The sequence below is a fragment of the Wyeomyia smithii genome, chromosome 2 (assembly GCF_029784165.1).
Source record: "Wyeomyia smithii strain HCP4-BCI-WySm-NY-G18 chromosome 2, ASM2978416v1, whole genome shotgun sequence".
Taxonomy (NCBI): Eukaryota; Metazoa; Arthropoda; class Insecta; order Diptera; family Culicidae; genus Wyeomyia; species Wyeomyia smithii.
This window is the reverse complement of record NC_073695.1, coordinates 69,624,797-69,650,171: the sequence shown is the minus strand read 5'-3', so window position 1 is coordinate 69,650,171 and position 25,375 is coordinate 69,624,797. Positions and strand designations below refer to the sequence as shown.

Below are 25,375 nucleotides of genomic sequence, written 5' to 3'. Positions count from 1 at the left end.
CTCCTCCATATGGGGTGTCTCGATCAAGGCGAATAATATTAAAATCATGGAAGTTGAGATCAATATTTGAAGTAAGCCAAGTTTCACAAAGGGAAAATGCATCGCATTTGTTTTTATTTATCAAAACTTTAAACGAATCAATTTTTGGTAAAATACTTCTACAATTCCACTGTAAGACAGAGATAGAATCATACATATACGCAGTTGAATTAGGCATCGAAGGATACAATCGCTGCAAGATGGGGCCATTGGGCAGTCAACTGCTTCAAAAATGATCTAACTGTTGGGAGGAATGCTGTAAGAAAAATTTTAATTGGATCGGGTACATTGAAAGTTTCAAAAATCCAGTCCACAATGTCAGGAAATTTCACTAATCCAGAGTTTGTTTCATCAACTGGGAGTGCAAAAGGAACAACTGGGGTTTTAGATGTTCCTGGCAGTGCTGGGAACTCCTTCTGGGACTTTAAATTTGCAAGCCCAGGAGGAGTTTGCTTCGGTTTTTCCGCAGCACTGTTTGGTTTGTTTGTAACTTTCATTTCACTTTGAGAAATCTTAGGACCTTTTCTGGGAAGTTTAGGAGAGGAAATATTTTTCCTCTTTCTAGACTCCCCAGGATTGGCGTAAGATGTTCCCGCTGGTGAATCGTCAGAATCGGTTTCATCAGAGGACAACAGATCAAAAGGGTTTGATGTAACGGGAGAAGTGGTAACGGTCTTCTTCAGCATCTCAGCGTGAGAACGCTTCGAACGCTCTTTGAGAGACCTCTTTATTTTATCCCTGCGCTGCATGTACACCGCACATGTCGAGAGCTCATGTTGACTCTCCCCACAGTGAATGCATTTTTCAGCATTTTTACTGCAGGAATCATCCGCATGATTCTCCCCACACTTGCCACAAGGCACGTTGTAGGCGGCGGTGTGGCCTAACTGCTTACAATTCAGGCAGTTCATGACGCGAGGCACATATAATCGCACAGGGAGACGAACCCGGTGGATCGAGACGTGGCTTGGTAGTGCTGACCCGGCGAACGTAACTCGAAACGAGTCTGACGGAGTGTGTACTGTTTTGCCACCGATGATCGATGCTGACCGCAGTTGCTTGCAGTCAAGCACCTTTACATCGGGACATGTGTTGTTCTTAAAGCACCCTTTGGCACTTTCCAATATACACTTGACGAACAGACTCGAATCGGTTATGACACCGTCGATCTCCACGTCTCGTGCGGGCATGTAAACGCGATACTCGCGTGTGAAGAGCTCAGAGCAGGCTATATCGTTGGCCTCTTTCAGGTTACTGACCACGACACGGAGCTTGTTAGGCCGGACCTTGGAAATTTCGGTCACGCCCTTGTACTCCTTCGTCAGGACTTAGAAATCTGCAAGAGGTTTAACTGTTTCGATTTCGGTCCCGCCTTTGGCCGAAAATAGATAGTTTAGCTGCCCTGTGCTCCGTCTGGGTAAAGCCTGGGGCGAGGGGGGACTGAAGAATGAACAGGGGAGGGGGTAACAGAAGGATCAGGGTCAGAGGGGTTCGGGGGTGGTGACGCGGGGATAGTGGCGCGGGAGGCGAGGGATCTACATCCATCGCGCTAAGTCTAGCGCACTAGCGCCGACAAGAACACGTACCTTTTTACTTCTCCCTTCCAGTAAGGTTGGTTGTCCGATCGTTCGAAGCAGCAGCCGTTACAGCCAGCAGCACCAAACAGCCACCAGCAGTGAGCCAGGTGTGAGATCACTCTACATAGCGATACAACTCAACTGTCAACTGATGGCTTCTTCTTTTTCCTTTTTTTTGTTGAAATTTTCGTCCACTGCTGTAGCACAATTCAGTCAGCAGCCAAATCGGCTTACGCACCAGCTGGCGAAACAGTTGCACAAAGGCGCGACCTTGAACTCGGATTTATTTCACTCGACCAGGCAAACAATGCCAACACTTGCTCACACGTCTTTTGTTTTATATTCTTTCGGAGCGATCACCAAACACGTCCGATACTGATGCGTGTTCGGCACAGAATGAAATAGCTTGAATAGTCAAAATAATTTAAAATTCATTAAATGGTCTTGAAAAAACGTGTTTTTCGTGATAATTTTATTGATACTTCTAAAAATATTGAAGAATCTATTTATGCATTATGGGGTTAGAGGAAAATATTTAAAAGAAATGAAGCTATGCATTCATGAATATATTTTCCTCCTTTTTTAAAATCAATAAAATTATCATGGAAAACAGGTTGACCGTTTATAACTCCGGAGTGATTCGCGTTTAGGACGCAACTAACAAAATGTAAACAAATCGTTTTATTACACCATTGGTTTCGAAAAGACTCACACAATTCATGACAAGAATCCTTTCTTTTGTATAAATCGATAAAATTATTTGAATCAAGTTTTTAGTAAAGGGCGATAAAACAGTTTACCAAAAACAAAAGATACTTTGGAACTAGGCCCTTTACATTGTTTTGAAGCAACGGGCTTATTCGCGAAATATTTCGTAAACAGGCGACAGTAAAGGGCGGATCAACTTTTGTTTTCAAAATAAAGGCGCATTTAAACGGGCGCAACTGAAGAAAAAATAAAAACAAGGCGAAAGAAAGATGGGCGTATCTCGTTGTCAGAATGCTTTTAGGCGAAATAGAGGTGGGCGAATCTCGTTGTCAGAATGCTTTAAGGCTCATTAGGAAAAGGTTAGAAGAAAAGCGCAAATTTAAGCCATAAACGCACAAATTTAATGTGGTATTGTTAGGAAACCATAATCTAGGTTTATTTTACGTCGATTTTTGGTATTGATGTTAATGTTAGTCACTTCCTTTGAAATTACGATTTGAAAATGTACTTGCAAATGTTCAAACTGATATTCCCCAATGTTTATCTTTTGCCAGTTGCGCCCTTATCGCAAATCACTCCGGAACTGTTTGTTGACTTGACCTTTTCAGAACTGCTTGCTGGTTTAAAATGCTCTTTTCGTATATTATTATGCTAGTTATTTCCCTAAGCTTGCAGAACAGGGCATTTTCAATGAAATGACAGACCTTTAAATTCAGCGTACGGTATTCAATGAGCACTAAATTTTCAAGCTATTAACTATTTGTTCTGCTGACTTTGTACTTCCGGCTTTAGGGACATCATATTTCCGATGGTGGTGCAGAACAATAAAATAATTTCTGAATTGACGTTGTTATAGAAATAAATGAATTAAAAATAGAATAACGTTCAACCTACCTACATCTCACGGATGATGTTATGTGAAAACTAAATATGCTAATGCATATAATCTCAATGAAATCGGGTGCCTTACAGTTAAGTTTCCGAGTTTAGTTTGAGATAATAAACTTATAATAATGCGAATAGAAAAATTCTGATTTTTTTTATCATCGTAGTAAAGTCTCTACCGAGCCGCAGTTTGAACATACGACTACTGGTGTTATGGACAAAACCAAAAAAATCCTGAGATTTTGCTAATTGAGTATTTCTTAATTGTTTAAATCTACTTGTCTATCTCTCGTGGCGCTCAATGCAGATCGGACTCGATTATCCGAAGACTCGATTATCCGGAAATTTCAGACTCGATTATCCGGAATTTAATTTTTTTGATGTCCGTTTTAAATTTTTATTCCGAAATTTCGCTTTTGCCATCCCTTCTGGCATATTTGTTACCATTTAAGTCACTTCCGGCATGCTTGGGACATGTTCGAATTGAGTGAAAATAATCATTGTCCAATTTTTTTTTGCTTCTCAAGATTTTACCCCTTTTCGCTTCAGAAATAACTTCTGGTTACGCCACTGCATCATACAAGTAAAATAAAGAAAAAAAAATTTGCTTTATGCTCGTTAATCACAAAATTCCAGTATTTTTTGTGTGGTTCGATTATCCGGAAAACTCGATTATCCGGAATGAAATTTTTTTTGATGTTCCGGATAATCGAGTCCGACTTGTATTACGACTGCGTTTCCCAAGCGAATACTTCATTTTATTATGCGCGGAGTGACCGACGATGATCAAATCAATATTATTCAATTTATAGTGCACAATTGCAGAAATCTCCTCAACAGTACTTACTGCTACCGGTTTAATTAATTATAACGTAACTATTCCGGTTGATTGAGCATGGCAGCTTCGGTGCGAGCGAGTCGTTCTAAAACACTCGCCAGAATCCAATTACATTCATCTAAAGCAAAATATCTTCATGACGGCTTCGAAACAACCTGAGAGAAACGACCTTATTATGACCTGGCTGCTTGATGTTTTCGGGCAATAGCGTTAAACAGTATATGTAGCTTACAATACATTTCAAACGAAGCAGTCTCGAAAGGCAATTAAGGTAATGGGGCTAGCGAATGGACCAAGAATACTTTTAGGAACTAAGAGTAATGATTTTTGCAATGAGATGTGTTGATAATTTTCAGCACTAATTTACGTTTGCCTCTAAGAGAACTAGGATTAGTTTCAATTATTTTGCGCTCACTCTGGTATCGTTGCCGTATAATAATTTCGATAATTTTTACAGTATAAATAGATTATATAATCTGTACTGAACAGTCTTCAATAACCAGCTAATACCTGAGAACGTTGCTTTAGAATTCGAATGACACGCTTAAAGAAAAACTTACATTCGCATCGGCTCCGGGGGTAATTGATCAACATAAGGTAACACTCTGGTTTAACAACTCCAACGGAAGCGAATTACCATCAAATTAGAATGATGAGCCATGAGATTTCTTCATTAAACCATGATGCAGAGCTGGAGTATTAGTAGAGAAAAAACGGGCCGACTTATTAGCATGCACTTATATAAAAATTCTTAGAGCAATTAAGGCGCAAAAGCTCATAAATGAAAGTTATTTTTCCCAACTCACTACATGCGGTTTTCAGTTCACGTTGTTGCTTAGATCAAACCACATCGAATGGGTCGAGCTGAACGCGAAGAAGGAAGACGCAACTCAAGGCTCATCGAACTTATAGTCGGCAGAAGCAGCCACCGCTAATCGACCCTTTGCAGCCAGCAACTTCACCTATTCGGTACAATCGATATGAAAGCCTTGTACATTGCCGAACAGTTCAGGCTTACGGAACTTCGGCGGAAAGTAAACAAAAGCACCAGAGGTGTCCGTGTTTGTGGAAATTACACTTTCGATATAAGTAAAGTCTGTAGTGCTTCCCGTATTTGGTTAGGCTTGGTAAGTTGTACACCTTTTTCATGTGGATGATTTATCGAAATGTAGCCGCAATGGGCTCGGTACAAAGTCGAGAACTGTGATTTTCAAAACATGCCGAAGGCACATGGAGGCCAAACCCCAGTTTCCTCCAGCTCTTCCCAAAGACTAGGTGAAGTTATGCAAAACAAATCTTAGATAGTTTGCGGATAGCTGCAAAAAACGATTACTTAATTGTTACGCATAGAAATTTACTCACCACCCGAGGAGGTTAGGAGCAACATTGATTTTGTGCCGCAAGGTGATTGTATGCTCTCGATTCGCTAATGGGATAAGTGTGATCGAAAGATGCATGGCTTGTTTGTGGTGAGTCTCCGACAATTGATAATTACACTTCAACACCAACCGCAAAGAGGATCGCAATGTGAATGAAAGTTAGATGTGGTGTGGTCACTTGCAACTGTTGATTTGTGAGTCCATGCAAAATGCATCCACAAGGCGGTGTATTGTAACGGCGGTGAACAAATGACCTCGAAATCATGCAGTTGAACAATACAGTCTTGTCATACACGGTTATTTGTTCATATTTGTTTTTCTTCGCTATTAAGAAACACCGATTACGCTCTTCTCTGCCTAGAAAACATCTTTCTAAATAAAAAGAAAAAGATCGAAAGCATGCAAAGTATTTGTTTGAAATATAGTTTCAAAGATACTAAAAAAATTAATTATTGTAATATCCACATGAAATATTGAAACCGCCTAACTTTTTTTTGGAATTTCATTGTATGTATGTCATCACGTAATACATCCATCAATTTTATCTTGCCTTCAATAAAATTATTCATGTTTTATCAATTTAAAACAAGTTTAATGCTTGATAGGGGAACTGCTCCATTATTCATCTCAACAGCTAGCTGCACCTATATTCATCTTATTTCTCTCATTTGTCCAATTGATCGTCAAATTTCTACAAATGTTTGGAAGTAAATCTATTTGCTTCTCGATTTTGTCAAGTGGTTGAAAGTTGTACGTTGAAAATCCGGTAAAATTTGACGATAAATTGCTCCAAAAGGCGTTATGGGATGAATATAGGTACTGAGATGATATAGGAGCGGTTACCCTATATAATGAAAGACAAACTAAAATTTTGCATGTTATAATGTATCAAACTCTTCTATATGTTCCCTTATACTTCACCGCCAATGCACCCAATAATCCCATATTGTCTAGTGGTTAGGATATCCGGCTCTCACCCGGAAGGCCCGGGTTCGATTCCCGGTATGGGAAGTTTTTTTCATTTTTATTTGATGCAACAATCAAAACAATCCAAAGTTATTGGTCAAATCAATTCGTTTACCGTGCTGGATCTAAACCCGTACAGTATCGAAATCCGTACACCTTGATGTTTTTATTCAGTTTTAAGCATTATAAAAGTGAAAATTCATATGATAGTTACATGTACATATCCGTTGAGTTGTTGGCCTTTTGTTAAATTAAACTATGCACCAGTAGGCCATGAAATAAAAGTATTAAAAATGAACAATCAATCGTGTTTCGGTTTCAGTTGTCATTTCGTTGTATCGTTAGATCGTTAGAGAACAAGTACAATTGAGTAATTTAAAGATAAATTATAAATAAAAGATGTTCATTTTTGTACTTCTTCATCTATACGGAGTTTGATTTATTGTTGTATGGACTTTGATCCAGTCTATATCGCGTGTGTGCGGATTTCGATTCAAAAGTGTACGGGTTATGATTCATACAAAAAACTGTGTACGGATTTCGATTGAAAACATGTTCTATTTAAACATGATTTTTTCGAGTTTCGGAGTGATTTTAATCATTTTGCTGGAAAATAGTGATAAAATATAAGTAGACCTATAACTAAACATGTCAGTTTAAAGCAATATGTGATTTCTTGATTTTATTTTGACCGTCGAAGATTATCATGTGCTTAGGTGTACGGATTTCGATCCAGCACGGTACTCACTTTATCGCTTTTTATCTTTGAAATAAGAAAAAATTAGTAGGCGGTATTCAACTTACAACCTCATGTTGCCTCATGTTGGACGTAGGAAAATGGTTGTAACAAACGGTTAGTTTGCTTTTATAACTACACTACAAACAGTTCTAAATCTTCCAAAATTTGTATGCAAATCAAATTGATGCTTTGACACTTCAACTCATGTTTGAAGCAGTTTGCTAGATATTTTCATTTCATTCATATTTTTATTTTTGAGCCTACGACTGGATAAGGCAAATTCATACACTTTTAACTAATTTATTGACAAAAAACGTCTGTTACTTCTGTAATTATTATATGATTACACTATTACTACTATAATCTCTTTTTAACACTTTCATTTTTTTTATTTTTTATTTTTTCGAGCTCAGTAAACTATTTTTGATTAGCTTATAATGTGTTGTTTTCGTAGGAAAAAAATCAGATTAATAAAAAACAAGTTTTTGAGATATTTAATTTATAAATCTATTTTTGTTTTCTTTATTCCAAAAAAAACTTTTACTGTCTACACTTTTACTGAAGACGTTATAGCAATCAAACCAACTTTCCTGTTTTTTTTTTCCTTTTACTGAAAATTTTAAACTTTTTTCATTTTTATTTTCGATGATCGAGCAGCCATCAATGTTTAGCTAAAAAGAATTTAAGGGAAGGCTGAGAATAAAAAGCAAGTCACTAAACAAATGAACTCCTTTTTTTCTGCGAACTCCGTAACCTTTGTAACTAAAAATCCCTTTAATTACAGTGTTTAGTCCTATGTTATTATTTCATACAATCTCTGGGATTGTATACCTTGCAATCATTTACAAAAATTTGAAGGAAAATAAAAGAAAGAACATGTTATCAATTTTATGCTGTTTTGTTATTAAAACCATACAATCCTATAAAAGCAGCGTTTCATGAGATGCGATAGAAATTTGAATTTGCACTCATAAAATTGGACCAAATATTACATCGAATTTAGTAACCAATTTTTGCACTTTTTAATGCTTATTCCATCTTTTACCTTCATTGTTGATTGAAGCCGTTTCGAACGACATGGAAAATGCCATTCCCTTTTTCAAACGAACATAAAAAGAGGCGTTCGAATGTTCGAATTCGGGAATGTAAATTGCCGATATTTTCGTGCAAAAGCGACACGGCCGTAAACAACAATAAGGGTGGTGTTTATGTCTTCTTGAAGCTTAAAGTTTTTTTTTTTTAATTTTTAATTTTGAAAACCAATATTAAGGATTGAGCTGTAAAGGTTAAGTAAATATCGTCGCAAAATTATGACCAAGACTGATTGCCCACCAACTTCATAAAGTTATTTTCAATATGCCATGAATAAAAATATATTGCAACTAGTTCTACATATAAACGACTGAGTCTCAAGTTTAAACCCCTCTAACTCAAAAAAAAAAATCAAAAGTTCACTGACATATGATGTTACAGACATTCTAAAAGATTTGGAATGATAAAACAAAAATAGCAAAAGGGATTTCCCATACCGGGAATCGAACCCGGGCCTTCCGGGTGAGAGCCGGATATCCTAACCACTAGACAATATGGGACTGATGCTCAGCGTGAGCCAAAACAACAACGTGAATTGCATCTGGGAACAAACGTTTGAATAATTACAACTAGTGCAATTTGTAATTCTCATGCACATGAAATCTGCAGGTTTCCAACCTAAACTAACATCAAATAAGGCTAGCAAACGTAAATACAACTCTGGAATCTATAGCGGGGTTTGAGCAAATGCATATTGTTCCAAACAGTCTGACTATTTTGGATAATGTTTTTCATTTTTAACATGATCCATGAATGATATACACTACAAACAAGTCACACTTGGCATCAACTGTACTGCTTCTCAAGGCTTGCACACGCCTGTCCCATATGGTCTAGTGGCTAGGATATCTGGCTTTCACCCAGAAGGCCCGGGTTCGATTCCCGGTATGGGAAACTTTTTTTGTTTCATATTTTACTATTATCAATAAAAATTTGGCTTCAAGCAGGTGCAAGGTAAGGTGTTGTGGGTATGCAAATGACTAATGTATAAAACGTGGTGAAAGAGATTTGATCAACATCATATAAGGCATGTAACAAAATTAGGAATAGTATACATTACGGATTTAGTTTTAACTAATCGACTGTTAACGTTTTCAAGACTGCTAGAAAAATCATAATCTGAATATTGGGCACAAAGGGACTTTAATCTAAAAAACAGGAAAAAGTTAAGCAATACAGTTATTTCAACATAATGTTACACCTTGTAATAATACAGCAGATGCCAATAAAAAGCTGTTGTCAACTAGTTCTCGCAATGGTTTTGTTTCATTTTGTGCATGCCATAATCGATTACAAACACTTTTGAAGAAGTCTGAACATGAAGCGCAATGAGTTGATAGACAGAAAAAAAACTCACAAACCCAGAGATTGGCCTCATTTTTTTGACATTTCAGTCTGTGTTTCGTTAAATGAATTACCTGAAATAGAAAGTAAAGTAAAGAACATGAAATTAGTTGATTGCTTCTATTATGCAAAAGTGCAAAAACATTTGGTAAACAAAACGCAGCATTATGAGCTAACTATTACTGATGAATTGAGTTTGACAGAAAAACGATTTGTCGGAGAAGTATTCTGATCGTTTGGCATTTTGACATAAACGAATTACTTTTATAAATGATTTCTTCTTTACCAAGGTTTCCATCATGACTAAAACAAAATCATCTTTCTACACACCAGCTAGACTGCAAATTCATTTTTTGTGATGCAATTATGTTGAATAGTAGAATCGATGGTTCTGCCCAACGTAGTGCACGTGACTGGTTTGTGAGTCTTTGTGCAGTTCACTCCTCTATACAATACCCACATTATATAGCATCACCGGAAATGGCAAGCACTTTCACTGACGCGTCTAAAAGACATTATTGCAATGATGAACACGAGAGTCTGCCTCGGTTTGTGATGGGAGTTTAATGAATGTAATTGCAAAATTTAATAGTGACACTGTGGAATCGTAACTGCATGTTCATCGTCAGCATCCTTAGCAGAATACTGCAGAGCGTCGTAAAAATTCAATTTGGTCACCATACGAACCCATTTGGAGGACCAGCATGAACTAGCAGCAGATTCACAGATTGCCTAACGATTCGATTTTTAGAGCGTGAAGTTTCCGTGCTTTTGATATCTCTTCTAAAATACCTTGTGTCAGTGGCCAGGCAAAGGGAAAGCAATAATGTACCGTTATGTGTGTGTGATCGTACTATCAATGTCGGACTGTTGGTTCTCTAGTGACGACACCTCCCGGTGTGAGGTTATTGGTAGTACACAGTGCGAAATGCATGCTCCTTCTAGCTAATGGTTGCCGCAGATGATAAATAATTAACGCAGAGCAGCTCTCCCATAAAATGTTTTTTTCTAAAATCATATGCTTTGTATGTTTGAGAAATACTAATAATAATAATAAAGAAATAAAAAACCCAACGATTTTCTCTTTTTTATGAGAGGTTACCATAATTTTATTTGAAGAATGCACCATAGAAAATCAAATAAAACTTTTTTAAAGATCTTTGAGACAAAACAGAATCGTTTTATGTTATTGCAAATCAAAGAATATATAGAACTTTTTATTTTCTCGAACAATATCATTCAGTTGCTTGTTCAATTCAGCCTGATGTAAATACTGATTTTCATGTAGTATTTTTTGAGAATATCAGCAAAGATTCAATAGCATTCGAGATAAACCAAGTGTAACCGTTTTGCTGTTGGGCTTGGAAACGATCATACATCACTGTCTTTGGAACATTTCAAACAGGTTACAGAAAAAATAGATGTGTATTCTCAAGATCAACTGCACTTGAGCAAATTAATTCAAAATTTTTAACACAGACACCATTGAGTTGGAAATAACTTAGGCACTCATGCTTCGCAACAAAAAAACGGAAATTTTTATAAAGTATGTTAGCACTAGGACGCTTACAAGCGGGCCATAAAACTCGACACTCGTTATATGCAGATAGATACGAAAAGGACATGAACTAAGATCTAGCTCTTTCCCACAATCATAGTATTACAGTATCGCCATAAAATGAAATGCGACACAGCCCTTTTTTACGAGATGTTGGTCGCTGTAATTACATCATATCATATTTATACTGTTCAAGTATCTACAAGAATGAAATGAATAACGGTATTATTATCCTTTTCAAAAAATCGACTGAAAAAGGCAAAATTGCTCTCGACATCTACCTGCCCTATATAAAGAGCAAAATGCTGATTCTTTGGTTGACTTAAGGGACTAGAGGGTCCTTCTCCAGAAATTATTTATTTTTCATCTCAAATGATATAGAAAGGCAATGTGAAGAAATATCCGAAATCGTTTACCTGAGCCAAACAGCAGAACCAAAAGCAATGGCAAGTAAATTACGTCAGGTGTTCGGCTCGATCGACCATAAAAAAACAAGTGAATAGGAACTGATAGACCGTCGGACAAAACACGAATCTACCGCGACGGATGATATTATCGCCCAATTAATATTAGATTAGGATCATTCGACAGAAAACAAGTTAAACTGTACTGCAACATGAAAGATCCATGAATCAACCTCTCTTGTGATATTGTTTTTTTAAAACAGTGCAATCTTTTCACACAAACAGCAATGGTTTAAAACACATGATTGGTAATTTCATGCATGAACTAGACAAATTTAAATTCTCAGCAATATTTATTATCCTCATACAATATTTCAAGATGAAGTAGCAACTATTTTTCAAATAAATTCTTCATTGTGTGATTGTACATGTCAACATGCACACCTTCAGTTTGGTATTAATAAACGTTAACATTAAACTATTAGCTATTCTTCGATGATCGAATTAATCGATTTATCACTGATGCATTTACCTTCACATTACCCTTCTCTACAGTCGATGACTATTTTTTAAATGGCTCCGCTGTTACCACCGCACCAGTAGTACGAATTGTCATATCGACATTTTTAGCATAGTGATTTAATGCATATTGTTGATTGTGCTGCAGCTTTTTCTGCTGAAGGCCGCAGGATATGAGCTGCGGCAAAACAAGCTTAAGCTCTGTATATAATTCGAGCGATAATATCCCATTCGAAAAAAACATTTTTAAAAGCAAGGAAATGAACGGGTAAATCTTATTGGTGTTAATCGCACACAATTGACGAAGCGTAAGAAATTTTGCAGTTATCCACTCATTCGACTTATGTTCGGTGACGGGATTGATTTTTGAGCAAAAATGGTTCCATCATTAAACGTGATATTAACTACTCTAGTGGATATTGGTTGTAACGTTGGTAATCAAGATAAGCTTAATTATTTTGTCTGATATGTTCCTCACTTGGGTACATAAGGTCACGAAATCAATCGAGCAGCTTTTTGACTACAAAGTAATGGGATTCATTGCATTAAGTATCAATGTGATTTATCAAGTAATTACACAGCACATATTTTGCTCTGGATACTTCCAAGTATTTGTTAAGTAATTTTCATCAACGATTCACATATAAAGCAGTAAATCTACGGTAAATGTTGAAAAATTATGAGATAAATCACTCATCATCGTCATGACTCATCACGGTGAATAACTTCACATCATAAGAAATTATGTACTCAAAATCTCTGGGAGTCCAGCTGTCATGAGAACCATACATGTGACATGCAACCGTGCACAAAATAAATAGTTTGTTGTAACCCTAGAAAGACAATTATATTTTGATATAAAATTGACGCATGTTTTTTGAAGTATTGAACATGCAAGTTTTGGTTTGAAAATAATAATCAGTGGTAATTACGGTATAACACACTGTTCAACAACAAATGCCAGAATTTAGTTAAAAAACGAGAACCAAATCACACTATTTAAAACCCAAATTAATCCACCTAACGGTGAGACCCAGCCTTAATCATTCGAACTTATTATTTGTTAAAATATATTTACACGAACACTTAATTTTTTAGAAAAATAGACCGTGATAATTTCTGCTGGACTAATTTTTCACCCTAAATCACAAATTTTTGGTAACCAACAGCACAATTATACCGAACATTTTAAACTTAACATTCTTACACATATGAACATACACTTACACATACACATGCAAATAACATGAAATAAATATGACGCGAAATTTAAAATAAATAAAGGGAAACTAAAAACTAATGAAAAATCTAATAAATTAGAAAATATCAAAAAAAAATACGTACAAATAAAAAATAAAAAATTGAAATATTTTTAAAAAAATACTAAAAATAGGTAAAAATTAAAAAAAAAAACATAAAACTACATAAACAAAATTTGAAAAATTACAAAAAAGCTAGTTTACGTCTAGTGTTAAAAGAAATCAATTATAAATACACTGATTAAAATTTTTCTTTATGTTTGACTGCATTTACAAGAAAAATAACTACACGACATAATTAATTTTTTTTTTGTAAGAAATGTGGTTTCTGACAATCCTTATAAATTTAGTTAAATGATCTTGTAGGTGCATCCGTGCGCCATTCAATATTTGTTTTTGAAACCGGTATGTTACCCAGAAGCCAGAATTCGACCTCAAAAACCATTCTAAAGCCAGATGACCCATATCCATAATCCAGATAAAATGGTCTACTATGCCTAATCTGGGTATTTCGATAGCGACATTCTTCTTGTGTTATGCAATACGAGTATTTGTGGAACAGTATGATACCCAGAGACCAAAACATAACTTCAGACACCATTTTAATTTTTTAGATAGCAGCTTCCGGTTTCTGAAAACTGCACAAAAAGGACAAACATTACCCAATGTGAGTTTTTCAGGAACCGGGATAATGTTCAGAGGCCGGGAGTCAACTCCATTTTTCATTTGGAAACCTGGTTTTGCGACTTTCGGTTTCTGGGAAACATTCGATCAATTTCGTTTCTTTTTATAACTTTTGAACCCCGTATCATTTTGTAATGAAATTTGTTACTTGTAAGTTTTCAGAGAAAGCCCGTAGTTAGTTTCAAGTAAGTCGTGTAATTTTCGAGATAATAGACTTTCGTTGTTTCTTCAATTCAATACATAGCGGTTGAAATAAAAGTCAGATTATAATCAAATGAAATGAGAACCCATAGGGCTGCCAAACTTTTCATTTGACAGTAAGATTGTTGAAAGTAGTTCATCTATCTTTTCGAAAACGAGTGAATTTGAAAAGTCATCGGAACACGTTTCTTTTCACAACATTTGAACCATGTGTTCAATCATTATAAAACTAATAAATTAACCCTCAGCTAGCCCGTTCATTTGATATCAATATTGTTCAAATTGGTTGTGTAGGTTCTGAAATAATGCAGTTTCGTAATTTTCACATTTTGATACATTACAGACGAAGTTACATTCTGATTTCAATGAAATTCAATAGGGTGTTATGAGGTAGCTAGACCTTTCATTTGACACTAATTTTGTGAAAATCGGTTTAGCCATCTTTGAGAAAAGCGCATGAGTTTAGGTAGCCTTCGGAATATATTTCTATTCATAGCTGGATTTAACATTTTTGAACATAACAGACAAAGTAATAGTCCGAATGCAAAAAAAATCAATAGGGTCTTATGGGGCAATTAGACCTTCCAGATTTAATGAAAATCGTTCCAGCCATCTCTGAGAAACATGAGTGAGATTAAAGAGTCTCCAAAACACGTTTCTTTGCATAACTTTTGAACCACATGTGCAATAGTTATGAAACTCAAAAGTTAAGGGTTTTTTAGCTAGCCCGTTCCTTTAAGAACAATTTTGTTAAAATCGTGTAGTTTCTGAGATAATGATGTTTCGTGATTTTTACATTTTGATACATAATCCTAAACTAAAAATCCGATTACAATAACATTCAATAGAGTCTTATGGGGCATTTAGACCTTTCATTTGCAATTAATTTCAGGGTTACACACACACATTCACATACATACTCACACACATACACACACATACATAAAATGCTCAGCTCGTCGTACTTTTATACCTTTAGTTTTTGCAGTGATTGCTATACCTTTCTAGGAGAAAGGCAAAAAGAGAGCAATGTTACTTAATTCGAGGAGTCAAATTGACGCAGGCTATTTTTCTAGGGTTAATGAGTATAAGAAATTAGTAGCATAGTCTTCAAAAGAAAGTTCTTGAGTTGATGAGTGCAACTAATTAGAGAATTTACTTACATCGCAGAATATATATGTGGCAAACATGATGTGAACACGATTAATATTTATCCAGTCTACGTAAATCGATATATTCAAAGAGATTCAAAGAGCCACATACGCAAGCGCTTCAGCTTGAGTTTCAATCATGCTTCAGACATAAATATTTTTCAATAGCCTCGGACAGCACGAATTAAGACGTTACGATCAGCTGACGCCATGGTTGCGGCAGGATGACTGATCGCAAATATTATCACGATTATTGAAATATTTATTAATTCACATAGCACTATGAGTACGTATACTGTTTACTATTCTACTCAGTCACTTCCAATCAGGAATATGTGAGTGGAAAGCGAAGTGTTGGCAATAATTCCATGCAGTATAGAACAAATCCTACAACTCGATTTGTTTTTGATGTTTTACTCCTCCAAGGTTTATGATGGATCGCAAAAAAACAATATTACCTTCAAAGAAACTAGAAGCAATCTGTTTAATACATGTTAAATTAGTTTTTCAGGTAAACTATTTCGTTTTTTTTTAGTTTAAAATAGTTTATTTGACACGACACGATACAAATTATGTTTAACTGAGCCAAGTACATGTTTTTTTTAATTCTAAGATAGCAGGGAAAAGAGGGAGGCACATTTTTTATATCTCGCTGCCGACTACGAGCTAGTGGGGATTTAAGGTGAGAGGAGGGGAGTTACAATTTTGATTTTAACTATATTGAGTTACAGGATTCATTTATTTGTACATGCCTAAGCAGTGATGTTCCATTCGAGCAGTTTTGGTCTGAGGTGTCTGCGTGAACATGAAGATGCCGAGTCTTCGTTTTAGTGTCTCCAACATGGTGTATCATTTTCATTCAGTTTATGACGGGAATTGTAATCTAACAAATAGATAAAAAAAAATCAAATTTTAATTCCAGCATTTTTTATAAACCCGTACAGCTGTGTCATGTACTGGAGATCACCGCTTCCCAGAATGTCTCTAACGGATACGTTCGGTTGTTTTCCTCGGGCCCGAAGAGAATCTATAAGCTCGGACCTAACACCACAGTATTCGGTACACGACCAAACAACATGCTCGATGTCATGGTAGCCATCGCCACAAACGCAGTGATTACTGTCTACAAGCCCTATACGAAAGAGATGCGTGTTTAACGTGTAGTGATTGGACATAAGTCTGGACATCATGCGAATGAAGTCCCGACCTACATCCAACCCCTTGAACCATGCTTTCGTCGATACCTTAGGAAAAATGGAATGTAGCCACCGTCCCAGTTCATCTGAGTTCCATGATAATTGCCAACTGTTGAGTGTTCTCTGACGCAAAATGCTATAAAATTTATCATAAGCAATTGGTCTTTCATAAATATCGCCATCAATAGCACTAAGGGTAATTTTTATCTGTTAGAGCACTTAAAAACCGCCGTATTTCCCCCAGGAAATACGGGGTGTGCTTCACAGGCTTCATCGATCGCAGAGCCTCAATGGCACTGAGACTGTCTGTGAAGATGAAGTAGTGGTCTATGGGTAGGGTTTCGATGATCCCAAGGAATACTGAATGGCAGCATGTTCTGCGACGTACACGGAAGCAGAAGCATCGAGTTTGTAGGAGGCGGTAAAATTTTCGTGAAAAACACCGAAGCCAGTGGACTCATCTAGATTAGATCCGTCAGTGTAAAACCTTTTATCATAACTAACATGTTTAAACTTATTGGAAAAAATCTTAGGGATCTTTTGGGGTCGCAATTGATCCGGGATACCAGTAATGTCTTCTTTCATGGTGGTGTCGAAGAATATAGCATTATTAGAAGTATCTAAAAGTGCGACATTGGAGGAATCGTATGAAGAAGGATTAATATCTTGAGCCATATAGTCAAAATATAAAGTCATAAATCTGGATTGAGATTGAAGATCGACCAACCTCTCGAAATTTTCAATTACTAATGGGTTCATAACTGTGCATCGAATTAGCAACCGGTAAGAGAGATTCCAAAAACGATGTTTCAACGGAAGGATACCCGCTAGCACTTCAAGACTCATCGTATGGGTCGACTGCATGCAGCCCAAGGCAATACGCAAACAACGATATTGTATTCTCTCCAATTTTATAATGTGCGTGTTCGCTGCGGAGCGAAAGCAGAAACAACCGTATTCAAGAACTGACAATATCGTTGTTTGGTATAACCTTAGAAGGTCTCCCGGGTGGGCACCCCACCAGGTTCCGGTAATCGTACGAAGAAAATCAATCCTCTGTTGGCATTTTCGTGTCAGATACCTAATATGACAAGCCCAGGTGCATTTAGAGTCGAACCAGACCCCGAGATATTTAGCGACTAAAACCTGAGTGATCGTTTTACCCGTTAGTAGGAGCTGCAGCTGAGCTGGGTTATGCTTCCTAGAAAAAACGACCAGCTCAGTTTTCTCCGGAGAGAATTCGATACCCAGCTTAAGAGCCCATTCTGACAAATTGTCTAAGGTATCTTGCAATGGTCCTTGCAGATCGCTAGCCTCGCTACCAGTAATGGATACAACGCTATCGTCTGCAAGTTGCCTTAGCGTGCATGAATTTGCAAGACATTCATCGATGTCATTGACGTAAAAATTATATAAGAGAGGACTTAAACATGAGCCCTGGGGAAGGCCCATGTAACTAATTCGGGAAGTTGTCGAATCGCCATGTGAGAAATACATATGCTTTTCTGACAACAAATTGAGCAAAAAGTTATTCAAATTTGGTGAAAGTCCCTGCGAATGAAGTTTCGCGCTTAAAACTTCTACAGAGACAGAGTCAAAAGCCCCCTTAATATCCAAGAACGCAGAAGCCATTTGCTCTTTTCGAGCAAATGCGAGTTAAATTTCAGTAGAAAGCAACGCTAGGCAATCGTTCGTCCCTTTGCCCCGGCGAAAGCCAAATTGAGTATCTGAAAGTAAACCGTTTGTTTCGACCCATTTGTCTAACCGTAAGAGGATCATTTTCTCCATCAATTTTCGGAGGTAAGAGAGCATCGCAATCGGCCTATATGAATTGTGATCAGAGGCGGGTTTCCCGGGTTTCCGAATAGCAATGACTTTTACCTCCCTCCAGTCATGCGGAACAATATTTAGCTCAAGAAACTTGTTGAACAAATTCAACAAGCGTCTTTTTGCAGAGTCGGGTAGATTCTTGAACAGGTTGAATTTTATTCTATCTAACCCTGGAGCCTTATTGTTGCATGACAGGAGAGCCATTGAAAATTCCAACATCGAAAATGGAGGCTCTTCCGTAGTTACTAAAAACGCGTCGCGAAAGGTTTTCTGTTCCGGTACAGAGTCCGGACAGACCTTTTTGGCAAAATCGAGTATCCAGCGATCTGAATACTCCTCACTCTCATTCGAAACGTCACGGTTTCGCATGCGCCTGGCGTTATCCCAAAGAGTGCTCATCGCTGTTTCCCTCGACAACGCGTTTACGAACCGCCGCCAGTACCCGCGTTTTTTCGCCTTTTCTAAGCTCTTCATCTGCCTGCCCAGTGCCTCGTACTTTCGAAGTAGGTTGACAGTGCCGTACTCCCGGTAGTCCTTATACGCCGCGGACCTTCGCGCGTACAGCTCAGAGCACTCTTTGTCCCACCATTTGTTGGGAGGGCGCTGTCTAATCGTTACCCCGGGTATCGGTTTCGTCTGAGCTTGAGTCGCGGCGGCGATTATCAAGCCAGCTAAGAACGCGTATTCTTCCTCCGGAGGAAGTTCCTCGTGAGTCTCGATAGATTCCGCTATAATAGACTCATAACGCTTCCAATCAATATTACGTGTAAGGTCGTAGGAAATATTGATTGGGTTCGGGGGAGTTGAACCATTAGCAATGGATATAACGATTGGAAGATGATCACTACCGTGGGGATCGTTGATTACTTTCCACTGGCAATCTAACGCTAGTGATGTCGAGCAGAGGGATAGGTCAAGCACGCTTTCACGTGCTGGAGGATTAGGTACACGTGTCGCTTCCCCAGTATTCAAAAGTGTCATATTGAAATCGTCGATCAAGTTGCAGATTTAAGAAGATCGGTTGTCGTCGTACAGCGACCCCCATAGCGAACAGTGAGAGTTAAAATCTCCCAAAATCAAAAAAGGTGCGGGAAGCAATTCTGCTATATCAAGGAGTTGCTTCTGTTCAATCCGCGCGGATGGGGGAATATATAACGAAACAAGGCAAAGGTCTTTTCCATTCATATTCGTTTGAATGGCATCTTTTCCATTCATATTCGTTTGAATGGCAAAAACTTCAATATTCGAGATCGAGGGGAGGTCGATTCTGAAAAAAGAATAGCACTTTTTGATCCCTAAAAGTACCCCTCCACCGTGTGAGTCTCGATCTCGACGAATGATGTTGAAATTGTGGAAATTAAGTTGGTCATTTGAATTGATCAAAGTTTCACAGAGCGCGAACGCATCACAATTGTATGTGTTTATCAAATGTGAAAATAAATCGAATTTGGGGATGATACTTCTGCAATTCCACTGTAATACAGTGATAAAATTCCTAACCTCTTTCGACGTATTAGTCATCGAAAGATACGATAGCTGAAATGAGGGGCCAAGTTGCTGTGAGTTGCTTCAAAAAGGTTTTCACTGTGGGGAGAAGGGCAAGAAGAATGTTTTGAAGGGGATCTGGTATGTTGAATGTCTTAAATATCCAGTCCACAATATCAGAGAATTTTATGAACCCTGTTTCTTTTATGTCTTCTGATCGAGAAATGGGTGCACGAGGGGTTTTTGGTGCCCCAGGAAGCGGTGGGTACTCCTGGTTTGATTTGAAATTAAAACCGGGGGGTACTTGCTTCGGTTTTTCTTCACCGCTTCCTTTTTGTGTTGTCTTATTGGTCATTCCGCTAGGGGTTATCTTACGACCTTTGCGATAAAGATTAGGAGAGTTGAGCATTCTCCTCTTCCTAGATCCCTCTGGCAAGGCATAAGAACACCCTTCGACGGGATCGTCAGATGTACCCTCATCGGTTGGCAAAAAGGAAAAGATGTTTCCTGTCGAGGGTGGCTCAGCCCTCTTAAGCATTTCTGCAAAAGAGCGCTTTGATCGTTCCTTAAGGGAACGCTTAATTTTTTCCTCGCGCTGTTTGTACGCAGGACACGCCGAAAGGTCATGCCGAGTTCCCTCGCAGTAAAGACACTTCTCAGTACTTCACTGCAAGCGGTCTCAGCATTATTGCCTCCGCACTTGCTGCAGCGTGCCTTGTTGCAGCAGTAGGTGGCTGTATGACCTAACTGCTTGCAGTTTTGGCAATGCATGACCCGCGGTACGAACAGGCGTACAGGCAGACGAACCCTGTCCAAAGAGATGTAGTTCGGCAGTGCGGATCCGGCGAATGTTACACGGAAGGAATCCGAAGGGAGGAATTTCTTCTTCCCTTCTTCGATGGATACTGAATGCAATTGCTTGACATCCAGTATCTTTACATCTTGAATCAGGGGGTTCTTGAAGCAGCCAACCCCGTGACGCAAAATGTCATCGACCGTGAGGCTTCCTTCGGTAACCACACCATCGATCTCCACGTCTTTGGCAGGGATGTACACGCGGTACACCCTCGTAAAGAGCTCGTAGCTAGCAATTTCGTTTGCTTGCTTCAAGCTACTCACGACAACTCGCAGTTTGTTCGGCCTCACCTTCGTAATCTCGGTTACGGCCGAAAACTGTTTTGCCAGGTCTTTGCCTATTTGAATTATATTCAAAGGTTTTTTATGGGCCGGAAGAAAACAACGTAGGGGCCGCTAGCGGCATCTGGGTAAGCTTTTACCCGTATTTCCGGTACCCTTGGTACGGGGCTAGGTAGCGGGGGTGGTGCAGGGGAAGGTAAGGGAGAACTGCTGGGGGAAATTTCAATTTCTTCCCCATTTGTTTCCACACCCAGAAAAAGTTGCACCTGCATGTCTTCCATTTTGCGGGAGCGTTACGCTCTACCGCACACAAACGATAAATATTCGAATGTGTGGGGGGGGGGGGATCAAATAGTTGATATTAAATTTTAAAAACAATATTTCAAACTACAATGGATCAAATAAAAAAAAGACAGTAATACTAATAATAATAACAATAGAAATAATAGAAATAATACTAATAATAATAATAATAATAATAATAATAATAACAATAATAATAATAATTATAATAATAATAACAATAATAATAATAATATTAATTATAGTGATAAAAATTCTAAAGTGAATACTTCACCGAACCTCTAAGTCACGACCTCACGGCTGATAGTAGGATCAATCGAGCATCTCCGCAGAACAAACAATGACGATCCAGCTTCGTGTTGTGACACAGTGGCCGTATCCTACACGCGACCTTGTAGATGCCACTTGTAGTTGACTTCCACTCGCTCGATCGTATGGTGGTCCGTGCTGCTAGCGGGGTAACAGCGGTGCGGGAGAATTATTCTCGCTGATATATCAGCTGCGTATCAGATCACTGGCAGGGTAGCCTGCCCCTACCAGTGTGCAGAAGATGTTTCTGCCGATATACTGCAGGCTATTGTTATCGCACAAGAACTAATCGACAAAAAAAAACACCCGTACGATAACTCGTGTATTGTTATTTTGCGAACTCAAACGGAGATAAACAATTTGCGTCTAATCGAGACGAAAGCAAAACAACGAATGTTGATCTATTTCGTTTATGTGTTACTGTCATTTAGGCATTGCTCAAGCAATATGCAAATTACTTTATTGATGGCGCCGTAAAATTATGGCTTATATGTCATTTTGGAAAATTTGTTTGAGGACACATAATTGTTATCTATCCAAATTCAAGGGCATTTTGGAAAGTTAAACTATGTCTTGTACACATGTAGCTGCTGTTACCTGGAAGGCGTTAGAAGACCGAAGACTAGAGTATTAGCAACCTAGATTTATTTTTTATTGCTGCTTATGGTAGTTACTTACTGCAATGCTCAAAAAGTTTTCCTGTAGAACATCAGTAACTATAAGCAAATCAACATTCAGGTTTCCTCCTGAAAGGCAAACTGATAATTGGTTAACATCAATCTCTGACTTAAAGGTATTGAATTTCCAGTGCACCGTCACGAAGTTGGCGATTAGTTTTTGTTGCAGTATTTCTGCAATTTTGATTCAAGTTGTACGCAACTCACATGTGTGAGAAAAACGCAATGTAATCCTAAATACGTAGTTATTTTTTATTCATACTTGGCTTTCTTAGTAACCCTTTGTTTATGAGGCAAAACAACGAAACCAAAACAATGCTACCATTTTTTAATGCACATGACTGATGATTAGGGACAGTGGTAAATCGCGATTTCGCGGAAGCCGCGAATTCCGCGAAATCTAGCTTCGACCGCGAAATTCACAGAAACCCGCGAAATGCCGCGAAAGTTATAATGACAATCATGAAACATTTTGATTTGCAACCTATGAAATTCATGACAACCAGCAAAGATAAAGATTAATGGGCACCTAGATGACAATGGAAGGTCGTTTTCTACGCAACCAATAACATGAAACAGTACTACAACCGCTCTCTTACAACGCGATTTTGTCAGTCCTAATTGAATTTTGCGATTGGCGACTTGCATGATAGAATTCCTGAGAGTGCAGCCATAAAATCCAAGTTGCAATAGTATTAAAATTTTGGTAGGTATTCGAATCGCGGAATTTTCCCGGTTGGGAATTAAATATTTATCGATTTTCGGAACCTAGATACGGAACGCAGCGTGAGCCAGTATAACATGAGTAATACGTGCCTACCGACACCACAATATAACTGAAAAAAATTTGACACAGCACATGCTTTTAGTTAGTAATACAAAGAAATTATGGACTGTGCGGTTGAATTACCGTCCATTAAATTAAATTAAATAGTTGTTTCTTGTTTTCACCAGAGAAAAAACCACTTTATTCAGTATTTTCTGAGAAAAAAGGGTGCCGCGAAACTACCGCGAAATTCGAATATTTTCTATTTTGCCACCCGCGAATTTTCATCTTTTTTGCCGCGAATTACCACCGTCTCTACTGATGATGATGGTGGTGACGATACTGACGCAGTAGACTGGGTCATCAGGAAAAAATATTTGGCTGTATTACAGAAGCTTCGCCGAGCAACTAATTTCATTTGAAATATTATCCATTTAGTTGAAAATTGTAATTGTCGACTGGCGACAATTGATTCTATTCTCATGCCGCACATTATACCTTACGTCGCAAATAGTGCGCTGTATAGTGCAGCGGTTCTCAACCTTTTTTTGTCCGCGTACCCCTTGGCAATATTTTTCATATCGATTGTACCCCCTAGCTTGGAATATTCTCGTAAAGTGGAAAAGAGTAGTGGTAGATCATATTGTGGAAGTCTAGTTAAGGTTTCAAATTAAACTATGGTCAAACAATGATTGCTACAGTCTTGTTTTAAGAGCAAGATTGAACAACAAAGTATTATAAAGAAATATTTCTTTGTCCGCCATTACTGATTTTTCTTCCGCGTACCCCCTGAAGGCTTTCAAGTACCCCCAGGGGTACGCGTACCCCAGGTTGAGAACCGCTGGTATAGTGCATCAGATGTGCTATACAGCGCACTACTTCCCACGTGAGGATATTTTAAGTCGAAGCGAAAAGTCGCGCGCAACGAAAGCCGCGATTTCGATTTAGTGCTGCGACGTTAATACATGGTCGAGTCGAGTCGAGTCTACTCCACTTTTGTATAATGGAGTCCATACTATGGACTTGTTGATCAAATTATCTGCCCTTTTACTTTTCGTTAAACCTTTTTTTAGAATATGAGCATGTTTCATGTGGCGTTAAATACCAACTGAAAAAATGTGTTAGGGACACTGGACAGTATTTAGTGGTTGCGATATGCTTTTGATAAAGAGTAAGCAAAAAATAAGCTAAATTTTTGTTGTAATGCAGCAAATACTTCAAATTACGGCCAACAAACTCTCTACATGATATTTGATGACAGATTTTAATGCATTGTTCTATTCATCATGCACGGCTGTATCGATTCTGCCGACTTTATGGACAACATTCATTCTCAAGCGCACTCTGCCGACAACAGGTCTACAACATAAACGTGTGAATAATTCATGCCTTCACATGGTAAAATTATACTATCCCAACTACTGGCCGCCTGGTGGTCGTCGTCGGACAAATGGACAAGCTGAGGCATCATTTTTTGACGTGTCGAATGTGGTATTCACCGTGCGACGCTGGGTAATTACATGAATTCAAATCACGCTTGGTCTCGAGGACGTGGTCTCCATATGGTGGAAACACGCCACTGAAATCAGTCGAAACAAAGCAAAAAAAACGCGATTAGGCACAAGTGTAAATCGACCACGATGGATGGCTCTCACTGGTACAATAATGGCCCTTTCGTGATTGCTTTTCACTCCGTTCCCTGTTTTTAGCGCCACTTTACCACAATGTAGTATGCATTATAACATTTTCATTAACTTTTAGAGTTTTGTTTTTGGTGCAATGCATTGATATTGATATATTGTTTTCCAAAGTAAAAACTCGTATTACATTCATATTACTTTTAATCATACATTTATTTATTTTTGTTTTGTTTTGTGTTTTTGAACAACATAACCAATTGGGTCTCAATAAGTGATTTGTTCAAATTGTATCTTTGTCCAAATCCATCAGTATTATTTCTTAGTAAAATTTGGTTACCTTGCCGTCTCTTCGAAATTATGAAAAAAATATTGAAAATATAGGAGTGAACTATATTGGCATTATAGGATGTTTGTTGTTATTCAACCAAAGCATCTGCTTGCAAATTTCCTGTTACTATTGCCTATTATTGACAAACATTGATTGAAAAACTACGTTTCACTCATCCTATTTTTGCTGTTGTTCCGATATTTGTAAGTTTGTTCGTAATTTTAGGGGGGAACTTATTGCTACATAGGGGGGAGAGCGGGTCTGAAATCTAAGTTTTTAGCGATACGTAATTTATGAACGACGTCTAACATGCGTTTTGGAATTGAGACTGTGTTTCACATGAATTATAAACATGTGCCAT

General features: G+C 37.9%; 1 protein-coding gene and 3 non-coding genes across 11 annotated transcripts in view; 2 read left to right on the top strand and 2 right to left on the bottom strand.

The window, feature by feature from the left end:
• The window catches only part of LOC129720696 (coronin-1C-like), a 71,366-nt gene that overhangs the window by 36,336 nt on the left and 9,655 nt on the right, over positions 1 to 25,375 (bottom strand). The window contains exon 1 of one of the 8 annotated variants that reach the window (XM_055672276.1): positions 9,581 to 9,616. The exons of the other annotated variants lie outside the window; for them this stretch is intronic. Within the exon in view, the coding sequence (XP_055528251.1) occupies positions 9,581 to 9,601 (21 nt within the window). The 5' untranslated portion in view covers positions 9,602 to 9,616. Of the gene's footprint in view, positions 1 to 9,580; positions 9,617 to 25,375 lie in introns of those variants that run through there. 8 annotated transcript variants of the gene reach the window in all.
• Trnae-cuc (transfer RNA glutamic acid (anticodon CUC)) lies at positions 6,366 to 6,437 on the top strand. Its single transcript has one exon. It is a non-coding gene; the product is annotated as a tRNA-Glu (tRNA).
• Positions 8,652 to 8,723, bottom strand: Trnae-cuc (transfer RNA glutamic acid (anticodon CUC)). Its single transcript has one exon. It is a non-coding gene; the product is annotated as a tRNA-Glu (tRNA).
• Trnae-uuc (transfer RNA glutamic acid (anticodon UUC)) lies at positions 9,046 to 9,117 on the top strand. Its single transcript has one exon. It is a non-coding gene; the product is annotated as a tRNA-Glu (tRNA).